Source organism: Ips typographus, unplaced genomic scaffold, assembly GCF_016097725.1.
Source record: "Ips typographus isolate SLU unplaced genomic scaffold, UJ_Ityp_2.0 IpsContig34, whole genome shotgun sequence".
NCBI classification, from domain to species: Eukaryota; Metazoa; Arthropoda; class Insecta; order Coleoptera; family Curculionidae; genus Ips; species Ips typographus.
This window is the reverse complement of record NW_028098573.1, coordinates 950,942-972,874: the sequence shown is the minus strand read 5'-3', so window position 1 is coordinate 972,874 and position 21,933 is coordinate 950,942. Positions and strand designations below refer to the sequence as shown.

General features: G+C 37.1%; 4 protein-coding genes across 4 annotated transcripts in view; 3 read left to right on the top strand and 1 right to left on the bottom strand.

Moving 5' to 3' along the window:
* LOC145739679 (uncharacterized) overlaps positions 1–21,933 on the top strand; it is a 256,327-nt gene that overhangs the window by 28,074 nt on the left and 206,320 nt on the right. The gene's annotated exons all lie outside the window — the stretch shown is intronic.
* LOC145739710 (uncharacterized) lies at positions 5,476–9,158 on the top strand. The gene is made up of 2 exons (XM_081995005.1): positions 5,476–5,842; positions 6,439–9,158. The coding sequence occupies exons 1-2, from the start codon at positions 5,476–5,478 to the stop codon at positions 9,156–9,158; spliced, it is 3,087 nt and encodes a 1,028-aa protein (XP_081851131.1).
* Positions 11,292–11,930, top strand: LOC145739708 (uncharacterized). The gene has a single exon (XM_081995004.1). The coding sequence runs from the start codon at positions 11,292–11,294 to the stop codon at positions 11,928–11,930; it is 639 nt and encodes a 212-aa protein (XP_081851130.1).
* Positions 15,196–18,025, bottom strand: LOC145739667 (uncharacterized). The gene has a single exon (XM_081994976.1). The coding sequence runs from the start codon at positions 17,368–17,370 to the stop codon at positions 16,096–16,098; it is 1,275 nt and encodes a 424-aa protein (XP_081851102.1). The 5' UTR covers positions 17,371–18,025; the 3' UTR covers positions 15,196–16,095.

The window sequence follows — 21,933 nt, the reverse complement described above, 5'->3', positions numbered from 1 at the left end:
TTAATAAGATCCAGAAGTTTGACAAAACAGGCATTGTCCATTCGTAAAAAGTTCCTATAATGATGAGGATCCTCCAACAATAGTTCATTGTGCAGCAAACTCAGAATTCCTCGACCTGTTTGTCTCCTCGCAAGCCATTTTTCTTGCCACACTTTTCTGGCAGACCTTCTTTGCAAACGCTTTTTAGCAATTCGTCGTTCACAAATTTTTTTTTGTCAAAACGACAAAAGTGGACCAACATGCAAATTGGAATATAAAATACGAATCAAGATTATCCATATCAACTTTATATTGTTTTTAAACACAATTTGTGCACTAAGTCCAGAATAAAAACAAATAATAAAGTATTTAACCTCAAAATTCAAAACTTTGAATCTTTAAACTCTGTGCTTAAAACTTCAAAACCGGTTTATAAACAATCATTTATGTAATTTTTCTGTCAAGCGTCAAAATAATTCGATCATATCTGAGAGCATTTATGGGATAGTGTAAAACAGAAAAATTGTCAACCCCAGATCAGTCCCATCCCAGAATCATGACAATTGTGTGCCTATTTCTTACACCAGATCTGGTACATGAAATAGGATAGTCTAAAACGGGCTTAACACATCAGAAAATTAAATATTTTTAATAAATCTTATTAAAAATCAAAGTTACAAACAGTTCTACCGTCACTATATTTTCTACTATTTTTAAGGTAAAAGTTGAAAAAAGTTTATAAACAACATGTAACATGTTAAAAAGAACATAGCCAAATTTTGTTTCGACTGGGTATTTTTATACATATTATTTAGTACTTTTTTGTTAAGGAAACGCTTTTTTTCTAATTACCAAAATTAACGTTTACAAACTTATATGTTTTAATACACCGTTGAAAAAGTAAAAATCAACAGAATTAAATGAACTAAAAATATATAGGGTGTTCCATTTAAAAAAATATAACTTACTGTCATATGTCAGAAACTAAACGTAATAGAAAAAAACTGACTACGCCATTGGATTCTACGTCAAAATTTCTACCGGAAACCGTTTTTCCTTTTTTGATAACTTTAATAGCAAATGAAATACAGAGGAGGTTCCAAAATGACCAATTTTCAAAAACCCCCCGTATCTTTGAAACAAAAGAAGTTTGCGCCGCCCACTCTTCGCCAGTCATCTCAGCTCAGAAAAAGAGATCAGAACACGTATGCTACTTTTTTTCTATCTATTACCGTTTTCTCTGTACCCCGTAAAACCATCGAAAATGCAGCACCCTGTACAAAAAGTCTCACATGCGACACCCATAAGAGGATCTACTTTTGACACTCGTGAGTTACCTAAATAACATTTAGGAGAAAACCTTCGGATACTTATTTGCGACTCTTAAGTGTAGCCATGGGGATGTCTAAATAAAGTTCTGTATGCGATTCCGATAAGACGCTTTTGCAAGGCATGGTCAAATTCATCATAAAAGTCGCCTGGATGACTATGAGCGAGACCTTGTGGCGGACATTCGGATAGCTGAGGGAGTGGATTCGCAATGTCGCGTTGTGATCGTTTTAGGCATTGTATGGGACTTACATTGTTTACTGGGAAGGTTTCCATTTAATAAGAAATCAGGAAAAGTAACAAAAAGACCACTAGAGTTACTACACACAGATGTTTGTGGACCAATTACACCAACAACTTATGATAACAAAAGTTACTTTGTTACTTTTCTAGATGATTTTACTCATTTTACCATGATATACTTAATTGAAAAAAAAGTGAGGTATTTTATTGTTTTAAAAAATTTGAGGCCTTGGTTACAAATCTGTTAGGCTGCAAGATTGGTTCACTTCGTTGTGATAATGGTGGTGAGTATTGCTCTAATGATTTTAAAAATGTTTGTGAAGCTCGAGGAATCCATCTTAACTATACAGTACCTTATAAACCTCAGCTCAATGGATGTGCTGAGCGATTAAATAGAACTCTACTTGAGAAAGGGAGAGCTATGTTATTACAGTCAGGCTTATCTAAAGATATGTGGGGTGAAGCATTGTTGTGTGCTACCTACTTGACTAATCGGAGTCCAACAGTTGCTTTAAAAACTGTAACTCCTGCTGAAATGTTTTATCAAAAGAAACCAAATATTAAAAATATAAAGACTTTTGGTTATATTGCTTACAGTCATATACCAAAAGAAAAGCAAGGTGGAAAATTTGATGTAAGAGGTGAAATAAAAATAATGGTAGGATATTCAGATAATGGTTATCGTCTATGGGATCCTGTAAATAAAAATATAACTTTGCCAGAAATGTTACTTTTGATGAGAGTCATAACATAAAAAACCTGAACAATGATACAATTACTTTTATAAATAAAGTGTGTGACTCAAATGAAAGATTTGATCTTCAAGAAAAGTGTAAACTATCGGTGCTAAATAAAAGTGAAATAGAGATTAAGATAAATAACTTGAAGGTAGAAGGCTGTGAGGAAATAAAGTATTTAGGAGTAGTGCTCGATGCAGAGTTGAAATTCCGAGCCCATGCAGAATACTGTATGAAGAAATTTGCGCGTAAGATGGGTTTTATTGCAAGAATAGGTAAATCTCTGTCAATGTATACAAAGCGACTGCTGTATAATGTCCTGGCTCAACCACATCTTGAGAGTTTTGCAGTACTTTGCTTTTTAACATGCCATTCCAGCGGATTCAAAACAAAGCGATGCGGATAATGATAAAGTGTGACAGATATACGCCTATTAGAAACATGTTGAGCTGTACTGATTTGTTGTCTGTTAAGCAAAAAATAGTTTTCAACGCTTTTATTTTTATTTTTAAAATTAAGAATAGGATTTTGCCTGATTATGTGTGCAATAAGGTAAAGACTTTTAGTGATACTCATGAATACAATACTCGGAATAAAACTGATTTTATTATTAATGTGAGACCAGGGACCAATATTGTTTCAAACTCGTTATTGTATAGAGGATTATTGGATTTCAATAATTTCCCGCCGCATCTCAAAGACTGTGAGAGTTTGAACGTTTTTAAAAAACAACTTCGTCGATATATACAAGCTCATTGTTTTTAATTTGTAATAATTGTGTGTATATTGTTCTTTTTTTACGAGACGGTAACTGTGTCTACGATTTTATATTTTAGCGGTGTTTTGTGCCATTTGATTATTGTAGTTTTAATAGTATGGTATGAGATCTGTTGATATATTTGTGAAATTATGTAGCCATTGGGCTAAATAAATATCATTATTACTATTATTATAAAACTTAGAATTGGATAAAGAAAAAGATGATAAGATTGGTGAAACACATGATTATGAAGAACCTCAAAATGGTGAGGAATCAGACAGTGATAATGGGATTAATGACAATAAAAGTTTAAGGAAAAGTAATAGATTAAGACGAAGACCAAATTATTTAAATGATTATGTTGATCATGAAGATATTGAACTTATGGCTTTAAATGCAACATTATTTGTGGATGAAGTACCCAGAAATTACAGTGAGATTGAAGAAAGGTCAGATCGAGTCTTTTGGCTCAAGGCCATTGAAGAGGAGATTGAATCCCTAAATCGTAATAAAACATGGACATATATCAAAAATTCACCACATAAGAAACTAATAAACTGCAAGTGGATGTTTAGAATTAAAAGGGATGAACAAGGAAATATATTGAAATATAAGGCAAGACTAGTAGCACGTGGTTTAACGTTCTTGCCTTTACTTTTACTTCTCTATTTTTTTTTTTTGATAATTGCACGTACATGTACAATTATTAACGTTGCTAAAAATGTTACGTAACCCCGGAATATTGCACCATTGTGCTTCCACGCGAATTTCTTTTAATGTTATTTGGTGGTTCTGAAAAGAACCGATTTTTTTATAAAAGGTGCTTAATAATATCAATAATTATCAAGCACCTTTTCCGCCTCGGCCACCACTAGCACGCAAGCAACGGCCGTTTTCTCCACTTCCACGCCGTTATTGTACATCTCCGTGTGGAATCGGAGACGTACTGCCTTGGATGAAAGTGATTTCTTCTCGGTCATTTCGTCAACCGTGAACTGCAGTTAAAGCACCCCGTTCACCACTCGACATCGCTAACAACTGAAAACTGAACCACGATGCGCTCCGGTACCATATTTATACGGCCCGGCAGACCAATCACGTCGCTCCGTTTGGCAAAACCGGGGTGGGTGTGGCTTGTTAACGGACTCGGAAAACGTATAAATAGTCAAGGGTAGTTTTTTTCTTTTCAGTATCGTTTCGCCCACCGTCAGAAAAGCAGCGCAGCAACCATGGCCGACGAATTTGACTTCTCCGACACAGACGACAATCTGCTGGAACAAAGTTTTGTTGCAGGGATTGAAAATCTTTATGAAAAGGAGTTGAAACGCCTGACCCTACTCCTTCATTCTTTAAAGGCACTTCTTTTGAAAAGAGAGAAGGGCCTTGAAAAGTTTGAAAGGGAAATGGCTAAGAAGCATGAGGAAATTCTTCGTCTTCTAACTCAGCTGAGGAGCCTGGACAATGCCATTTCGGACATTGACAAGATCCTGGAGTTAGCAGAGCGACGTTTATCTGTTCATGCTTCAGAAAACTAAACAATTTACATTGTTTAACAATAAATCGGTTTTTTTTAAAAACCACAAACATTTTACTAAAAGAAATTTGTAGTTCAACTTTATAGTACACAACATAAATACATACTGAATATACGTACAAACTAACCAAAGTATTATTATTGATTGATAAAAGCAGCAAAATAACATACTGTTTACCGTTAGTCAGTCCGGGCCGACGGTCGTTCTAGGCGTCATAACAAACGCTCCGTCTAGGCAACGGTACAATGGCGCCACTCGACCGACCGCATGGAAATTTTCAGTTGTTTTTGTATTTAAACGTAAATATTGCATTGCTAAAATGTTTTCTAAGGTCGTACAATTATATTTCAAATCAAATTTCTTTTAATTATATTTTGTGGTTCTGAAAAGAACCGACTCCGTTTGGCAAAACCGGGGTGGGTGTGGCTTGTTAACGGACTCGGCGAGAGTATAAATAGTGCCCGTTTCAGATCGCAACATTCAGTCGTATTGTTCCAGTTATGGCGTCCAGAGACCTCCCACTTCCACAGCAAGCGCTGTTGCAAATACGGCAACTTCGTGCTCAATGTCGTCGGATTCACTGCGAAATACGGAGTACGACAGAAGATTTAAAAGACGCCGTCGCCGAAATCGACAAGGAAGCAGATTGTAGATTGCCTAAGATGCAGAAGAGTGTTCTACAACTTAGGCAAAATATCAGTGCCCTTGACGAAACAATTTTAGTGTTCCCTCCCTCTACTAGTGATATGGCCTGCCAGACCTCCGATGGCTCAGCCGACGTTGAGGCTGAAGTGACCCAAATGCGGAACACTATGCTGGCTCCGGAGGCTAATGGGAGGACCTCCGCAGGGTGCTTGACGCCCTTTCTGGGTTGAAAGTGACGAATGCTGAAATGATCAATACCATAGAGACTCTCTCACAAGATAACGCATATTTGACTAAAGAGCTGGAAGAGCTGCATCGACTGATGCCCCGCTCGCTGTCTTGCAATTCGGATCCTGTGAACTTGGTTGGTCCTTCTGCGTCCGGCGGGCGCCCCACTATCTCGCTATTTCATGAACTAGCAGAGGGCTCGCGGCACTTGGAGGGTGACTTCTCTTCTCTCGGGGATCCCATCGCCGATTGTCTACCTCGGCAGCATACGGGCGAAGTCGCCAGAGTCCTGGTTTTTGGTGACGGCAGTTCGAGGGGAGTTGCTGCGGGCGTGAAAGCTGTGCTGGATGACGTCGAGTACTCACTTTATGGGGAGAGCCACTCAGGTTTTTCTGTCCTCCGGATGGCGGATAGGATTGCCAGGCTGACTACAGAGTTTTGCTCAAGAGACAGTGTTATTGTCTGCCTTAACCTTAAGTCTACAGGTAGGTTAAGGGCTTTTCACTTAAAAAGGTTATCTTTAATAGGTAAATTTACAAATATAATTTTTTCTTTAACTTACTCTCCATCTAATGCCCAAGAATTTTCGAAGTACATTAAGTTTTATGACTTCTTCGCAGACTGTAAAAATGTTTCTGTTAGGATATTGAACAATTCAGTTATAAGGGGTGAGCATATAATGACGAGAAGGCGGCTCCACGACAATCTGGCACTGTATGTCAGATCAAGCTGCGCGATGAAGCATGCTTTTTCCTTGTCTACATTAATATATATTGACACGGTCGACTTGACAGGGTTGGGTGTTCGATCAAGTCTAGTGGTTGACCATGCTTTGATTGGCCAGCCTGAGAGGGTCCCCGTGGCTTCTCAATTGACAGCCGATCAGGATTCTTTTTTAGATTAAGGAGTGTCCCTTCGGGAATTTCTCTTCTATTGTTGAACATCCGATCTGTTCGCAGTAAAACTGATTGTCTTTTTTTAGCGCTGGAGGCACTTGGGTTTCCAGACTTCGTCTTACTGACGGAGCACTGGCTTAGGACGGCTGAACCCTTGTACCTGCCGGGATATTCTCTAATGACCATGTTTTCTAGAACTAGTTCAATTCACGGCGGTACTGCAATCCTGATGAATGATCGGGTTAATCATTGTTTTGTCGCGTCTGATAAATTCGATGGTTTGGTGCTTGAGGGAGTATTTGAGTTTTGTGTTGTTTTTTCTGGCACATTGAAGATGTATATTGTATGTGTTTACCGTCCTCCGAAGGGTAGCTTGAGGCTCTTCTTGGAGCGCCTTGAGAGTCTTCTTTCGAGAGTTCCGTTGGCGTTTAGGCTCCTGCTGGCCGGCGATCTGAACGTGGACTTCGCGAACACTGAGGGTGGCTCCACGATTGAACTAACAAACCTATTTAGGTCTTTCAACCTCGGAATGCACGTGAACGATTATACACGGGTCACAGCAACCTCTTCTACGACTATAGACTACGTTTTGTCTAACTTTCATGAGGACGAGGTCTCGTGTGATGTGCTGGATTTGAACCTTTCGGATCATAGGGCTGTCCTGACTCGACTTCCCTTGTCATCCGGTCCGGTGGCTGCGGGCAGATTGGGAAGAATATTTTGCCGGAGAAATTCTTCCCGTTTTCGTAGTGAGTGTGAATTCTTCGACTGGGGTGTTGTGTTTCGTGATGTTGACTCCTTGGGTGCTTTTCATACCACTCTCACTAACATTGTAAATAGTAACTTTCCCGTGCGGCGAATAAAGCCAAAACATAAGGACCGGAAAAGGTGGATTACGCGTGGCATCCGCATTTCTGCTGCCAATTTAAGGTGTCTGAATGGTCTCCGACTTGCATCCGGTAACGCTTTTATTCAACGCTACTATTTTACATATAGGAAGATCTACAGATCTATCATTGGGAAGGCCAAACAAATGTACTACACCAAGCGATTTTCAGGAGCCTCCAATAAACAAAAGGAATCATGGGCGATAGTGAACGAGATTACAGGTCGAACTGGTTGCGATGGCCTGGCGGGACCAGAGGGAAATATAAACGCAAATTTGTTAAATCATTACTTCTGTTCAATAGCCGACACTTTAACCCGGGACTTACACTGTGATACAGATCCATTGTCATACTTAGAACACGTCAATGTCTCCGGTATTATCGATTCGTTTCAGCCCACTTCTCCATATGAAATTCGTAAAACCATAAGAACTATGAAAAATAAAACGGCGTCAACTGATGACGGGATTTCCCTTAGGGTATTGGAGGGTCTCCCCCACAACGCCATTTTAACATTATCCGACGTAATTAACATGTCCTTTTTGACAGCATCTTTCCCTTCATCGTTCAAGGAAGCCAAGATACTCCCACTGCATAAAGGTGGAGATCGGTCATCCTTATCTAATTATCGCCCTATATCTTTACTACCAACTCTATCAAAGCTGATTGAATGTCTGATAAAGAGCCGTGTTGTTTCCTTTCTTGAGCGAAATACTGTATTGGCTGACTGTCAGTTTGGCTTTCTGTCTGGTAGGAACACGTTGGACGCGATGCTCGAGTTGCTTTCTGGCGCTTTCCGTTCCATTAATGAGCGTGAGACCTTCGCGGCGGTGTTTTGCGATCTGTCGAAGGCTTTCGACTGTGTCAGCCACGAGATACTGTTGCGGAAGCTTTATACTTATGGGATACGCGGAGATGCTCTCCGGTGGCTTGAGAGTTATTTGACGGGTCGACTGCAGTCGGTTTTCTTGGGTGGGGTGTCTTCCGGTAGGCAGGCTGTGCCGTGCGGGGTCCCTCAGGGTTCTGTCCTGGGTCCTATTCTTTTCCTATTATATATTAACGATCTGGCTGCCTTGGATATTGCTGGAAGTTTTGCTATGTTTGCGGATGACACGACTATATTTTGGCATAATGGGAGTGCTGACCGGCTGGCTGGTGATATTGAGAGAGATATGGCAAGGGTGAAGGGTTGGTGTGCGGCAAACCGTCTTTCGTTGAATATGTCGAAAACCCATCTAATGGGTTTCGGACATCCGCATTGGGTCAATAATCGGTTACTCGCCAATAATTGCTCTACACCCATTGTCGAGGACTCCAAGTTTCTGGGTTTAACTGTTGATGCAAACCTCAAGTTTCATCATCATGTGGCTGATTTGTGTAGGAGGTTGGCCTCTGGATGCTTTTCGGTACGGGCCACTTTTTTGGAGCTAGGTCTGGAGATGGCTCGTAGTGTGTACTTCGCACTTGTGGAGTCCCACCTAAGATATGCTCTACCCTTCTGGGGGGCTTGCCCGCTGTATTTGTTTAATGCCGTTTTTGTGCTCCAGAAAAGAGCTGTTAGAAACTTATGCGGTGCTCGTCCAAGAGCTCCCTGCAGGGACATCTTTGTCAAGTACGGCTTACTGACTTTGCCTTCACTCTTTGTATTGGAGACAGCATGCTTGGTACACAAAAACAAAAATAAATTTCCGCCGCCCCTACGGACGCACGCTTCTCGGCGCGAGTACAATATACCTCTTCCCATTCCACACTCCAGTCTTGTAAGGGATTCTCTCATATACAAGGGCATTAGAATTTACAATCACATAGATGACAACCTCAAAAGCATGATAGATATGAGAGAGTTCCGGCGAGTGCTGGGAGGGGTACTACTTGAAAAGGCTCTTTATAGAGTAGACGAATTCTTTTTAAATGTCTGAGTGTGAAGTTGTCATTTAGGTTTAGTTTTTATATTTTATGTTCTAGTATATTTTTATATTTTACATTAGTAAATAAGGTTTGTAGCGGGCTTTTTAAGTCCAGCTGTATGTTGTAATTTGCGTAACTTTATGTTTTTTTTTTTTTTGTTTGTTTTTGAATGCTTTGTCAATAAGATTGTTGTCGTGACGTCTTGGACAATAAAGTACTTTTACTACTACTACTACTAGGAGCATTCTGCTGCAAAAAAACCTAATATTTTTGATTTTTTTTTTCTAGGTCTGATGATATCGAACTTCTTAGCTTCATTTTCAAAGTCAAAAAATGGGGTTAATATGGAATATTTTTATAATACAAATTGTGTTATATAGCCTTAGGCTGGGTCCTAGGAGCATTCTGCTACAAAAAAACCTAATATTTTTGATTTTTTTTTTAGGTCTGATGATATCGAACTTCTGCGCTTCATTTTCAAAGTCAAAAAATGGGGTTAATATGGAATATTTTTATAATACAAATTGTGTTATATAGCCTTAGGGTGGGTCCTAGGAGCATTCTGCTGCAAAAAAACCTAATATTTTTGATTTTTTTTTCTAGGTCTGATGATATCGAACTTCTTCGCTTCATTTTCAAAGTCAAAAATGGGGTTAATATGGAATATTTCTATAATACAAATTGTGTTATATAGGCTTAGGACGGGTCCTAGGAGCATCCTGCTGCAAAAAAACCTAATATTTTTGATTTTTTTTTTCTAGGTCTGATGATATCGAACTTCTTCGCTTCATTTTCAAAGTCAAAAAATGGGGCTAATATGAAATATTTTTATAATACAAATTCACCGGAAAATTTTGGGAAAAAAATTTTGTTAACTAAATCGGGGTTGCTCTACAACCCTACGTAATCTTCGAAAATCCGATCCGCAACCCTTTTTTTTTCCCCCCCTCCTCACAGGGGGGATCGAAAAGGGTTAAAATTTTAGCAGATGGGTCTGCGGGCGACCAGTCCTATAGCAAAGGAGTTAAAATTTGGATATCCCAAAGATGAGGATTTTTCCCCCCCTTTCAACCCCCTGGGGGGAAAAGGAAGTGGTGCCCCAAATGCTCATCATCAAAATTAATGAATAAAAGTAAATTTTCATGATTTTTTGTTTCAATATACCCGACCGACGATCTTTTCGAAACAGGGGGCTGATTGTGTAACCATTTCGAACGTCGGTCGGTAAGATTTATACGTCATTTTGAAATTTGCTCCATATATTAAACTTCAAAAATGACGTATAATTCTTACCGACCGACGTTCAAAACGTTACACAATTACCCCCCAGGTATAAGCAGCCCCCTGCCTAAAGTGACCATACGTCCGTCATTGTGACGGACAGTCCGTCATTGAAGAAGTGGGTCCGTCATTAATATTTGTCCGTCAAAACGTCCGTATTTCAAGTATTTATGGATTTATACAAATTAATGATAAAATAGCTTGTTAAATGACCATTATATTATTGCACGGCGCTCACCCGCTATCAGGAACATTTATTTTATTCGATTTTACATTCGATTAATCATTCATTCTACTGCCCTGCATAATTTTACTTGAAATGTGGCGGCATCTAGCGGCAAGCTTTGAAAACTTGAACTTCTTCCATTAACTATTTGTAGTCATCTTCTCGTGATTAATTGCGCAGTTTAGCGTTCTCCCGGTAGGAAAAACAAATGGGGTTAGGTAGAATGTTTTGTTTTGCCTTTGCGCCGCCGCATGCACATGATCATTAAGTGGAAATATTAACCGCTTTTAGTTTCGTTTCTTTTTGAAGTTCAAAATTAATTTTTAGTAATATCTTTGTATCTGTAACTGTTTGACTCTGCCCTGGTAAGTTGAAATATTTTATTTGAACACTTCTAAACTACAGGGGTGGGCATAAGTCACCTGGCAGCCTTGAAAACAGTTCATGCGTCAGACCCACCACTCTCGCTCGGATTTCAGGTGCGCGTAGCAACGCGGCCGGGTGGGCATAAGTTAGTATGCTTGTCGACCTCAAGCAAGACAGATCAAACCGGTTTTTTGCGTTGTTAGATTGTAATTTTTGAGTAAAATGGCACAAAACGTTCGAGTCAAGTTTTCATTATGAAAAGTACCTAATTATGAAAGCAGCCGATCCTTTTTTCGAGAGACAAATCTTGTGGAGTGATGAAGCACAATTCAAGGTTGATGGCAGGGTAAATAGGCATAACTGCGTTTATTGGGCCGATGCTCATCCTCATGAGATCCTCGAAAAGGAAGTGAATTCTCCTGGAGTTATGGTTTGGGCCGGAATGAATCATCGAGGGATAGTTGGCCCCTATTTCTTCGACGTGTCCGTTAATTCGGAAACTTACTTGGAGCTTTTACAAGAATTACGCGTCACCTTGGATGAGGACGACAGATTCGAAGGACGGAACATAATTTTGCAGCAGGATGGCGCCCCGCCGCATTTCAGCTTGGAGGTTCGCGCTTTCCTCAACGAGCACTTCCCAGGATGGATTGGTAGAGGTGGTTGCATTGGTTGGCCCCCAAGGTCTCCGGACCTCACAGCGATGGACTTTTCAATTTGGGGCCTAATGAAGAACCGGGTTTATACGCATCCGATAGCAAATGTCGAAGATCTCAAACATTGGATAACAGTCGAGTTCGATATCATCAATGAAGACCTCGCGATGCTCGCCCGTATTGTTAATTCGATCGAAAAACGTTATTTGAAGTGTATCGAGATGAACGGTGACCATTTTCAACACCTATTATAAATATTTTTGTGTTATAATGAAATAAAACGAACGTTTCTTAAACTTGTGTTTCCGTTTTATAAAATTTCTTGAATTTTTGCAAATTTGCCAGGTGACTTATGCCCACCCCTGTATATAAATTATTACTAGTTTACTAGTGACAGTATAAGTACTTTAAGTACTTAATTTTCAAGACGTTTGGGCGTGGCACCTTAAAATTTTTCGCCTGCGGCGCTTCTTTTCCTTTTGTCCGTCATTGAGCCTCAAAAGTTATAGTCACTTTACCCCTGCCCCCTCCTAGCTGAAATCCTGGGTACGCCCTTGTGTTGGCGACTAGGCCAGATATCTGTTTTGCAGTAAACTTGTGTAGTAGATTTCAATCAAAACCTTCACAACTACTTTGGCAAAAACTGAAAAGAATCTTGGGATATCTCCAAGGAACGGTAGAAATTAAGTTATTTTATCCAAATGATGATAATAATCTGCTAGTTGGCTATGCAGATGCAGATTGGGCAGGTGATCTAGAAGGAAGAAAATCCACAACTGGATATCTATTCAAGATTTTTGGTTGTGTAGTATCTTGGACAACAAGAAAACAGTCAACTGTGGCGTTGTCATCTACTGAGGCAGAGTTTGTAGCATTGTGTGAAGCTGCAAAAGGAGTATAGTTGGTAAGTTTATTGGAGGATTTGAGTTTCCAAAAGACGGTTTTCACTATTTTTGAGGACAACCAATCTTGCATGCGACTGACAACCAAGTTTGAACATAAAAGGCTAAAACATGTAGATGTAAAGTTTAACTATATTAAAGACTTGATCACTGATAATGTACTTAATGTCATGTATGTAGACACAAATAATCAGGTTGCTGATGTATTAACAAAAAGTTTATCATGTAACTTGTTTTCTAAACATGAATGTATTCTGATTTGGTTTGTTTTAGCAAATAAGTTTTTTAAATTATTGTATAGAGGGGAAGTTTTGATCGTATGTCCAATACAATAATTGTATGTGAATTGGCAACAGTGTTGTAGCTGTCTTTTACAGTTATGACTTTTGGCGGCTCTCTCTTATTAGGTCTAGATTAGATTAGTTCAGTTGTTGTTAATTGCTTTTATTCACATGTTAATTGTACTATTATTTTTCACTGCACTTAACTAAATTAAACTTAGTTAATTCACTTTTTACTTAGTTTGGTTCCACACGCAACCTTTACAATAAAAGGTTGATTCTTCGATATAATTCGGAACTGGGCAGACACAAAAAGTTAATTTTGCTGTAGGATGTTAATCAGTTGGAAAATAAATTGTACGTTTGATAGATATATATACATATATATATATAATATTTATTTCACAGTACCGCGGTACAGTAAAAAGGGCTATCGGCCGCGTGGCCTTTCTGCCCATGGTACATGCAAGAGAAAAAAATAAAATAAATTCTGCTCAACACACTTAATTAACATAACAATAATGTCTATATACACTAATATTTACATACATACAGATGTTTTTCACACTTAGTTGAAATGCTCCAACAGAGTGGAGTAAGGAAACGTGAAGCGGGATTGTCGAGTTGGTCTTTGAAGGGAAATAGGGTTTATTATGTTCCAGTTCTGGGGGTTGTTGTTCCATTTTGTCTGTAGTTGTGTTAGTCGTTCAGTAATTCTTGTCATTTTAGTTCGTTCGTACAAAAATTCATTGGATGGGTTGTGAAGCGGGTTTTGGGGGTGTCTGATTTTTGTTATGAGTCTAAGAGCAATTTGTTCTGTGACCTGTATGTGTTTTTTTTGTCTTGTCAGTTGCATTTGCTCTTAGTATATGTCCATAATCAAGTAGAGGTCTGCATATAGATTTATATATTTTGGTTGCGGTCTTTGTACTTATTCCTTTGTCTTTGTATGTAAGTGTTCTGAAGTGTTTTGTTCTTTTTATGATTTCTTTTCTTACGTTTTGTGTATGTTTGGTAAATTTTAGTTTTTGGTCAAGTGTTATTCCTAAGTATTTTACGTCTGGTTTAGGAATTGTTTTGTTTCCGTCTGCTGTTATAGTAGGAGAGTTGTCTTTAATTTGGTGGTTTGTTAAAAGTAGCTGGTTTTTTGTGGCGTTTGGTGTCAGTCTCCATTTGTAGAACCACAGCATGGTCTTGTCTGTCAGTATTTGCAGCTTCTCTGCAGCTTTTGTTGTAGTTTTGTCATGCACCACTAGTGCAGTGTCATCAGCGTATTGTAGTATGTAAGCATGTTTGTTAATGTAATTTTTGTCATGTAATTCGTGGTTGTAAATGTCATGGCAATATATATTGTAAAGAAATGGCGATAGAGGAGACCCTTGTGGCAAACCTTGTTCAGGATTGAAAGGAAAGGAAAGGGAGTTGTTTATGCGTATTTCTAGTTGTCTGCTTTCCAGTAAGTTTTTGATAATATATAGTAAATATTCCGGTGTATTCAGTTTGTGCAGTTTGTATAAGAGTCCTTTGTGCCATACGCTGTCAAAGGCTTTGTTTATGTCCATAAAGAGACATGCCGATTTCTTGTTTTCAAGGTGTGTTGTTTGTATGTTATTTGTCAGTATAAACAGCGGGTGTACAGTTGAATGTTTGGGCTTAAAACCGAACTGGTATGATGGTACGTGTTGTCCAATTAGTCGTTGTAATCTAGTTTTAATAATGTTTTCGTATATTTTGCTCAGTACTGGTAGTAATGTAATAGGTCTGTAATTTTGAGTCTCCGTATGGTCTAAACCGGTTTTTGGAATGGGTATTATTATACCCGTTTTCCAACTATTTGGCAGAGTATTAGTTCTAATGCATTTGTTGAATAAGCTTAGTAAGGTTTTGTGCGTTTGTGGAGTAAGGTTTTTTAGAACTTTGCTTTTAATATTGTCTTTGCCCGGTGCAGTGTTTTTGATTTGTGTCATTGCTTCGTCGAATTCTGTTTCTGTGATAAGTTCATTTGCAAAGTCTACATTAGTGTCAAAATAGTTGTTATACAAGTCATTTATTCTAGTCAAGTTTTGATGGTCAAAGTTAGGATGGGTAGAAAATGCGAAAGTGCTGGGCGAATGCGTCCGCTTTTTCTTTGTCTGTGTACAGCTCTGTTCCATTTTCTTTTATGGTGCCGATGTTGTGGTTTTTTTTATATTGTGAAAGTTTTTTAATTTTTTGCCAGTACGTTTTGCCTGCGTCTTGTTCAATTTCTTGGCATGCTTCTAACCATTTGTCTTGTTTGTATTGGTCTATTAGTGTTTTGACGTTTCTGTTGAGTTCGTTTAATTTTATTTTCAATTCGTTATCCTGCGTGAGTGAGTATAGTCTGTACAGTTCCCTTTTGCGTTTAATTAGTCTTAAAATGAATTTGGGCAAAGTATGTTGGTAGAAACTGTTTTTTGTGCGAGGTGAAAACTTTTCTATGGCTATTGTTAGTTGTTTCTGTATGTTTTCCAAGGAACAAGTTTCCGCATTTGATTGAATATAGTCATGTACGTATTGTTTTACTTTTTGTACGTCTGTTTTATTTAAGTTTAGTTTTTGAGTGTTAGTTGATGGAGTCAACGGTTGTGTTTGTTGAAGGTCTAGGTCAAATGTTATAGCCAAGTGGTCTGACCCGAGTTCGTTTGTCAGATTTACATTATTTATCACATTAGCCAGATTGGCTGTGTGAAGTAATAAGTCCGGAGTTGAGTCCGGATTTCCTGGCATTAAAAATGTTGGTGGTGTTTGCTTCTTTATGAAGTCTGAGTTGTCCAGAAATTTATTGAGTTGAGTCGTCTTGTTTCGATTGAGGTTGAAGTCTCCAATAAGGATAGAATATTTGTAAAGGCAAGCTTTGGTTAGTATGTTTTGTTCTATGTTGGAGTGTGGATAAATGTATACTAAAAAAACATGAATAAGGTCTTGTTGATAGGGAATGGTAAAGTGGAGGCAGTCGTTTAATGGATTGTTAAGGGATGGTGGATTTGCTCTCCCTAATTTAACTTTAGGTCTGAGTAGTACCGTAGCACCTCCTCTAGCGTTTTGAGCTATATTGCCATGTTTACAGATATATAGCCAGTATCTGTATGTCGTAATTTGTCCCGGTTTGGTTTTGGTCTCTACGAACATGCAGCCGTCAGCGTCGTTTTGTTCTATGTAATTATAAATAAGATGTTTTTTGTGATTTAATCCGTTGATGTTGGCATATATAAGTTTTAGATTGAATGTTCTATATTAGTAATTGTTTGTCTTAGTTGGTCAAGGGGTTCAGTCTGGGAGGTTCTGTCGGGCGATAACATATCAATCATCAAAATATACATATGGTTTCCGAAGAAGACCACTGAAGTGTCCACATTGAAATCTTCAATAAACCGCTTACGCAGTTTCTTGATTAGTTCTTCTCTGTTATTGTTCTCTGTCTTGTTTAGTTGGTGTTTGTATTTGTTTATTATGTGGTCGTGTGTTGTAATAGGTGTATGAACTCGGCTGTGTGCTGTGATTGAATTGGACACTTCAGCTGTCCTCTTATTAAGACATTTCACCTTCACGTTCGGAATACCTTCAATGGGAGCAGTGGGTCGTTTGGGACACTTCATGCTCCAGGCAGCATGATCGTCCGAGTTGCAGGTTGCACACCTGACTGGTAGAGGAGAAGTGCACGCACTCGTTGGATGAGTGCCCTGGCATCTGTTGCACTTCAAAGGCTTCCTGCAATCCTCCGAACGGTGGTCGTAAGCGTTACATTTGCTGCAGGGAGCAGGAATAGGTGGTGGAGGTTTGCTTTCTATTATCCTGAAGATGCGCCCCAGAAAGTGCACAAACCTATTTGCCATCAGACGCTCGTATGTTGAATGGTCTCCAGTTATCAGTCGTATCATAAGCGTGGGCGCCCCTCTTTGTCCCGATATGATTCTTTTACAGAATCTTATTTGAGGGTAAATACTCTTCAAGTGGTCAGAAAACATCTCGTCCGTAATGTCAAGATCGACACCCGTGGCGACCGCAGAATACGATGGTGTGATGTTCCGGTTGGTGGTTGTTGTTGGTGATGACGTATTGTTGCTTTTTTGGACTTTGAACGATGTTATTATGCCTCGTTGTTTGAGAAGCTCAAGAGATTTGGTTGTTGTTTCCTCATCGTTGGTTTTAATAAGGAAATTCGATTCTTGTTTTATTATAATGTCCTTGTTAGATTTGTTGATTTCTTCCCATTTGACGGCAAGTTGCACTCTCGTTAGAGTTGGTGGTGAGGTGACGTAAAACGCCAATTTAAATGTTGGGTTCCTAAATAGGTTGTTGGTCATAACAATTGATGAAGGAGGGGGTGAAGTTTGAGTGGAGGTTTTTTCCCTGTTGGTTGTAGCTCGTGTTGCAGGTTTTTCTAAAGCCGGTCTTTTAAGGTCCTGAGTAGGGGTTGTAGGGTTTGACGATGAGGGGGTAGAGTTTGGTTTCCTCCCCCTTTTTTTTAGTTTTCGGCTTTGTAAAGCCATCGTCCTGGGAGACCAAGTCCGACTCGGACTGCGAACTCCCAGGGTACATGCTATTTTTGCACGAACCCTGTATATCCCGACAGTGCCGTGTTCAAATAGTTAGAATTCCTTTCTATTGCTAAGCAGATATCAGTAAAAAAAAATTGTTTTGATTCGCTCGCACTAGCACGTCCGTTCACTATCAATGCAGCGACAAGACAATGACTGATTGCTGGTCGGGTTCAATTCCAATGTCAACTTCTGCACAGTTACTCAGTTCGCCATGCGTAGATTGACATTTAAAGGAATGACAATTCTTTTAATACATCCCCATTTAGACGGACATTAAATAAAAATTATGCGGCCAAATATTGTGGTTATATACAATTAACGTTTTTGGCGGTAACTTCTGAACCACTTTGCATATTGTAATGATTTTTGGGTTTAATGTTTTACATCAAAACCATTTATCTCGTCTTAGCAGAAAGACAGGAACTAACTGGTACCTAAGACAAAATTTGCTTAAACTTTGATAGCTGTCATTATTTTCAGCTGCAAACGCCATTAATGAATACTAATAATATTAAAAATAATACATATATAAAATAATACTAATAAAATTGTACTCTTCTTTTATTTTGATAAAATAAACGGTTTTCGAGATAAATCGATTTTTCATTGAACTGCTTACACCACAATGTTATTAAAAATATTCGTTAAACTAGTTTTTTTAAGTAAATTAGTATTCAAAGTTTATGTGTAGAATAACGAAAGATACGGAAGAATACTCATTAATTGAATAAGCATTTAATTATTATTTTTTTTATTAATTTAATTTAATTGTTTAATTATTATTTTACATTACAAAGTAGTTCAGAAGTTACGGCCAAAAACGTTAATTGGAAGGCAGTTCTTTAGGGCTCGATATCTCCCTTAGGAGTGACTTTAGGAAAAATGTTTATATGAATAAATCATATTATTTAGTTTTTGTCATATAGTTATGAGACACCCTGTATAGGGTAAAAGTTTAAGAAATAAGTGTAGAATTTAAAATGTATTAAAAAATGTGGTTCTATTTAAAAATACCAATATTTATTTCTGCCACAAATTTATGCTCCACCCTGCATAGTCAAAACAAAAAGAAAACATTTCTAATTTTTGTTTTAAAAAAAAATTGCCCAGCCTAAATTAAAACTAATATTATCACATAGCTTATAAAAAACAAAGATTACAAAACGGTGCACGTTAGATGTAACAAGTCTTCCTGATCAATCGATCAATGAGTAAATTCAAAAATTCAATAATACTTTGTTTTATAATGTACAGGGTGTTACATTATAAAACAAAGAAAATTTGGACTGTCACAGTTTTACAAGAGACTTTTTGTAGCTACCCAAACAGTTTACTCTGATTAAAATAATCAAATCAACCTTAATGTTAATTCCTGTCTATCTGAGATATTATTTATAGAAAAAGAATAGCTTGAATAATGAAATTATCTAAAAATTCAGAAAAATCTACTTATTTTAAAAACACTGCAACTACACAAAGGTGTTTGCTTTATAATCATAGTACTCATAAGATAGAAGATTTCTCATACAAGCGGTGTCTTGAGTTCATCATTTGTACTCACTGCAAACTACCTCATTATTACTATTACTTTAAACATGCTTTTAGATAACACTAAATATAATGACGTTCAAAAAGGCAATTTACCAAATTAAATAATGATGATTATTGGGTTAACATAAAACAATAATGAAAACTGCAATGCTTTTCATTTTAATGTCAATTTCAGTAAAAATAGTTAACTAACATTAAAACTTGCTCTTTTATGCACTGTTCTAATGTAGTACTTCTTGGTGGGTAATTTAAACCTTGTTTAAGTCAATTTGTTCATAAAAGTTATGCTTTCTCACCCACATGAAAAAGTAGTGAAGTATTCAGCATATTCCATATACAGATCTGTAAGATAGGGCTAATTTGTTACTTGAATTATACTTAAAAAATGCCAGACATGAAAAATGTGTAGTAATTATGCATCAGCAGGGTTAAATACATAGGGTAAGTATGAAATTGGCATTGTAATCTTACACGGACCAGCAGAGGCTTGTCCTTCAAAAAATATACATTTACTTGATTTTAGAAATTATACAATTTTCAACTATTATTGAAATATTGTATTAAAATTAAAAATATAACTATTTTAGCTGCATGGGAATCTGTTTGACATAACAAAATAAAACAAAAGCAAAGTGACAAATTCGAACTTTAGTTGACATAACAACAGATGGAAGTGATAAGCCGCGTGACGTCACACACAATATGCACTTAAAACTTTTTATATTATTTTTTACATTGAACAGTAGAAACTAGAAATCTACTATCTCTACTCTCTCTATCTTGACTTTCACAGAATGTACGCACTACTTTCCATCTGAGACCATATTTATAGAAAATGGTAAATTCAAATAATCAAAATATCAAAAAATTGAACTTTATTAAGTATTGGATTGTTAAAAAAAACATTGCAGCTGCACAAATACAGGGTATTACGAATTAGATGCATTAGCATTGCTATCTCAGAAAGTATAGTTGATAGAGCTTTAGTTAAATGGAGGCAAAGTTGCTCATTTTATTACTAAATAATTTGGTAAAAAAAAAAATAAAATTGTTTTTATTACATCCGGAGATATCCAACAAAAACAATTAATCAAATTTCTATTTTATTTTTTTACTACTTTATTATTGATTATTTTGGAAAATCAATTGCACCTTCTGGATGCATTAATTTATGCTATTTAAGAAAATAATGTTTGTATTTAGCTACAACGTTTAGTTTTTTAGATACCATCATCAACTTAATATTTTAAAATACGGACCGGGACTTTTGATTTCGTTTTTTTAGTAGCTACCAACCTCCCGAATATAATAATGTCAAAAAATTATACCTAGTGTACTTAAGTATTTGTTTTTTTTCAAATAAGCATTTGAAATTCATATGTTATCATAATGAGTAAATAATTTAGTTTGATATGATTAAGCTGTTTCATCAAAACTCAACCTCGAATTCAAACATTTGAGTATCTCAAAAATAAATAACCAAAAACTTTTTTTTTAAATAAATGAAAAGTACCATAAGAAAATCTCTCTTTTTTTCGAAAGAGTAATGAACCTAATTATTAAATCATATAAAACTAAATTATCTACTCATTATGACAACATATCAATTTCAATCCCTTAATTTTTTAAAAAATCTTAAAATACCAAATACATAATACGAGTAGGTACACTAGGTTTATTTTTTTGACAAGTGTGACACATTATTAGTTTCAGAAGGTCTGTGGCTACTGAAAAATGAAATAAAAAGTTGAGGTTCGTATTTGAAAATTTGAAGTTGATGTTGGTATCTAAAAACGTTACAGCTGAGCTGAAAACTAAAACTATTTTCTTGAAGAGCATAAAAAAGTGCCTCCAGAAGGTGCCATTGATTAAAGTGGTAAAAAATAAAGTTCTGAGATAGCAATGCTAATGCTTCGGCTAATGCATCAAATTTGTAACACCCTGTATGTTTGCTTTACAATTATGGTACTAGATAAGCAAATGTTGTATCATATAAGTAATTTCGTAGCCATCATTTGATCTGAAAAATTGACACTTGTATGAATTGGATTATTACTGTTCCTTCAAACATGCATTTAGATAACACTACATACAGTGCTTTTGTAACATGCATACTGCATAAGTTCAATAAAATTAAAGACTAATTTTTCACCAAAAGTCTTGGATGTTTTTAATTTTATTAACTGCTGCTTGTGTTATATGAATTGGAATTATACAGGGCCCAAAAACTGGGTATTTAAAATATTTTTGATCTTTTAAATGGCAACACTTCTTTATTATTGTATTTTGGATTCTAGAAACAAAGTATGTTTTAATTGCTCAGGATTTGGGCACGTAGCCAAATACTGCAAGGATTCGGCATGCTGTCACAAGTGTGCAGCTACTGATCATAGTGCCAAGGATTGCACAGCAACAGGTCTAAAATGTCCTAACTGTCGGAAGATGAAATATAAAGAAGAACTATGTAAGCACTCAGCAAGAGATACAAATTGTCCTCTGTACCAAAAGCGAGTAACCGCTTACAAGAACCAAATTAATTACACTGACAATTTTTTATCTTAAACAAAAAAAAACAGCAAGGACCAAAACAAATTAATATCAAGTATAATCCATCAGAACGTACAATCCTTAGGAAACTCTATAGAGAAAATAAACTACATGCTACAGGAGAACCCAGAGTGCATGATCCTTTGCATGTCTGAGCATTGGAAGTCAACAGAACAACTGGACAACTTGGGCATTAATAATTTTAACCTTATATCAGCATTCTGCCGAGAAGCAGGAAGACATGGGGGATCAGCTATTTATATCCATAAAAGTATTAGTGCAAAACAGAGACATGGCTTGAGCAAATTCTCATTGTGCGAAATATTTGAATGTGCGGCAGCAGAGTGCAAGATTGGCGAAATCAGTTTAGTGATAATTGCCATCTATAGACCACCACAAGGAAACGTAAGATTG

Excerpts from the sequence above, each read along its gene's own strand:
- LOC145739708 (XM_081995004.1), top strand. The coding sequence starts at position 11,292 with ATGAAAGCAGCCGATCCTTTTTTCGAGAGACAAATCTTGTGGAGTGAT.
- LOC145739710 (XM_081995005.1), top strand. The coding sequence starts at position 5,476 with ATGATCAATACCATAGAGACTCTCTCACAAGATAACGCATATTTGACT. Across the intron at positions 5,843-6,438 it reads TTATGGGGAGAGCCACTCAG|CGCTGGAGGCACTTGGGTTT; the intron begins GTTTTTCTGTCC and ends GTCTTTTTTTAG.
- LOC145739667 (XM_081994976.1), bottom strand. The coding sequence starts at position 17,370 with ATGGCTTTACAAAGCCGAAAACTAAAAAAAAGGGGGAGGAAACCAAAC.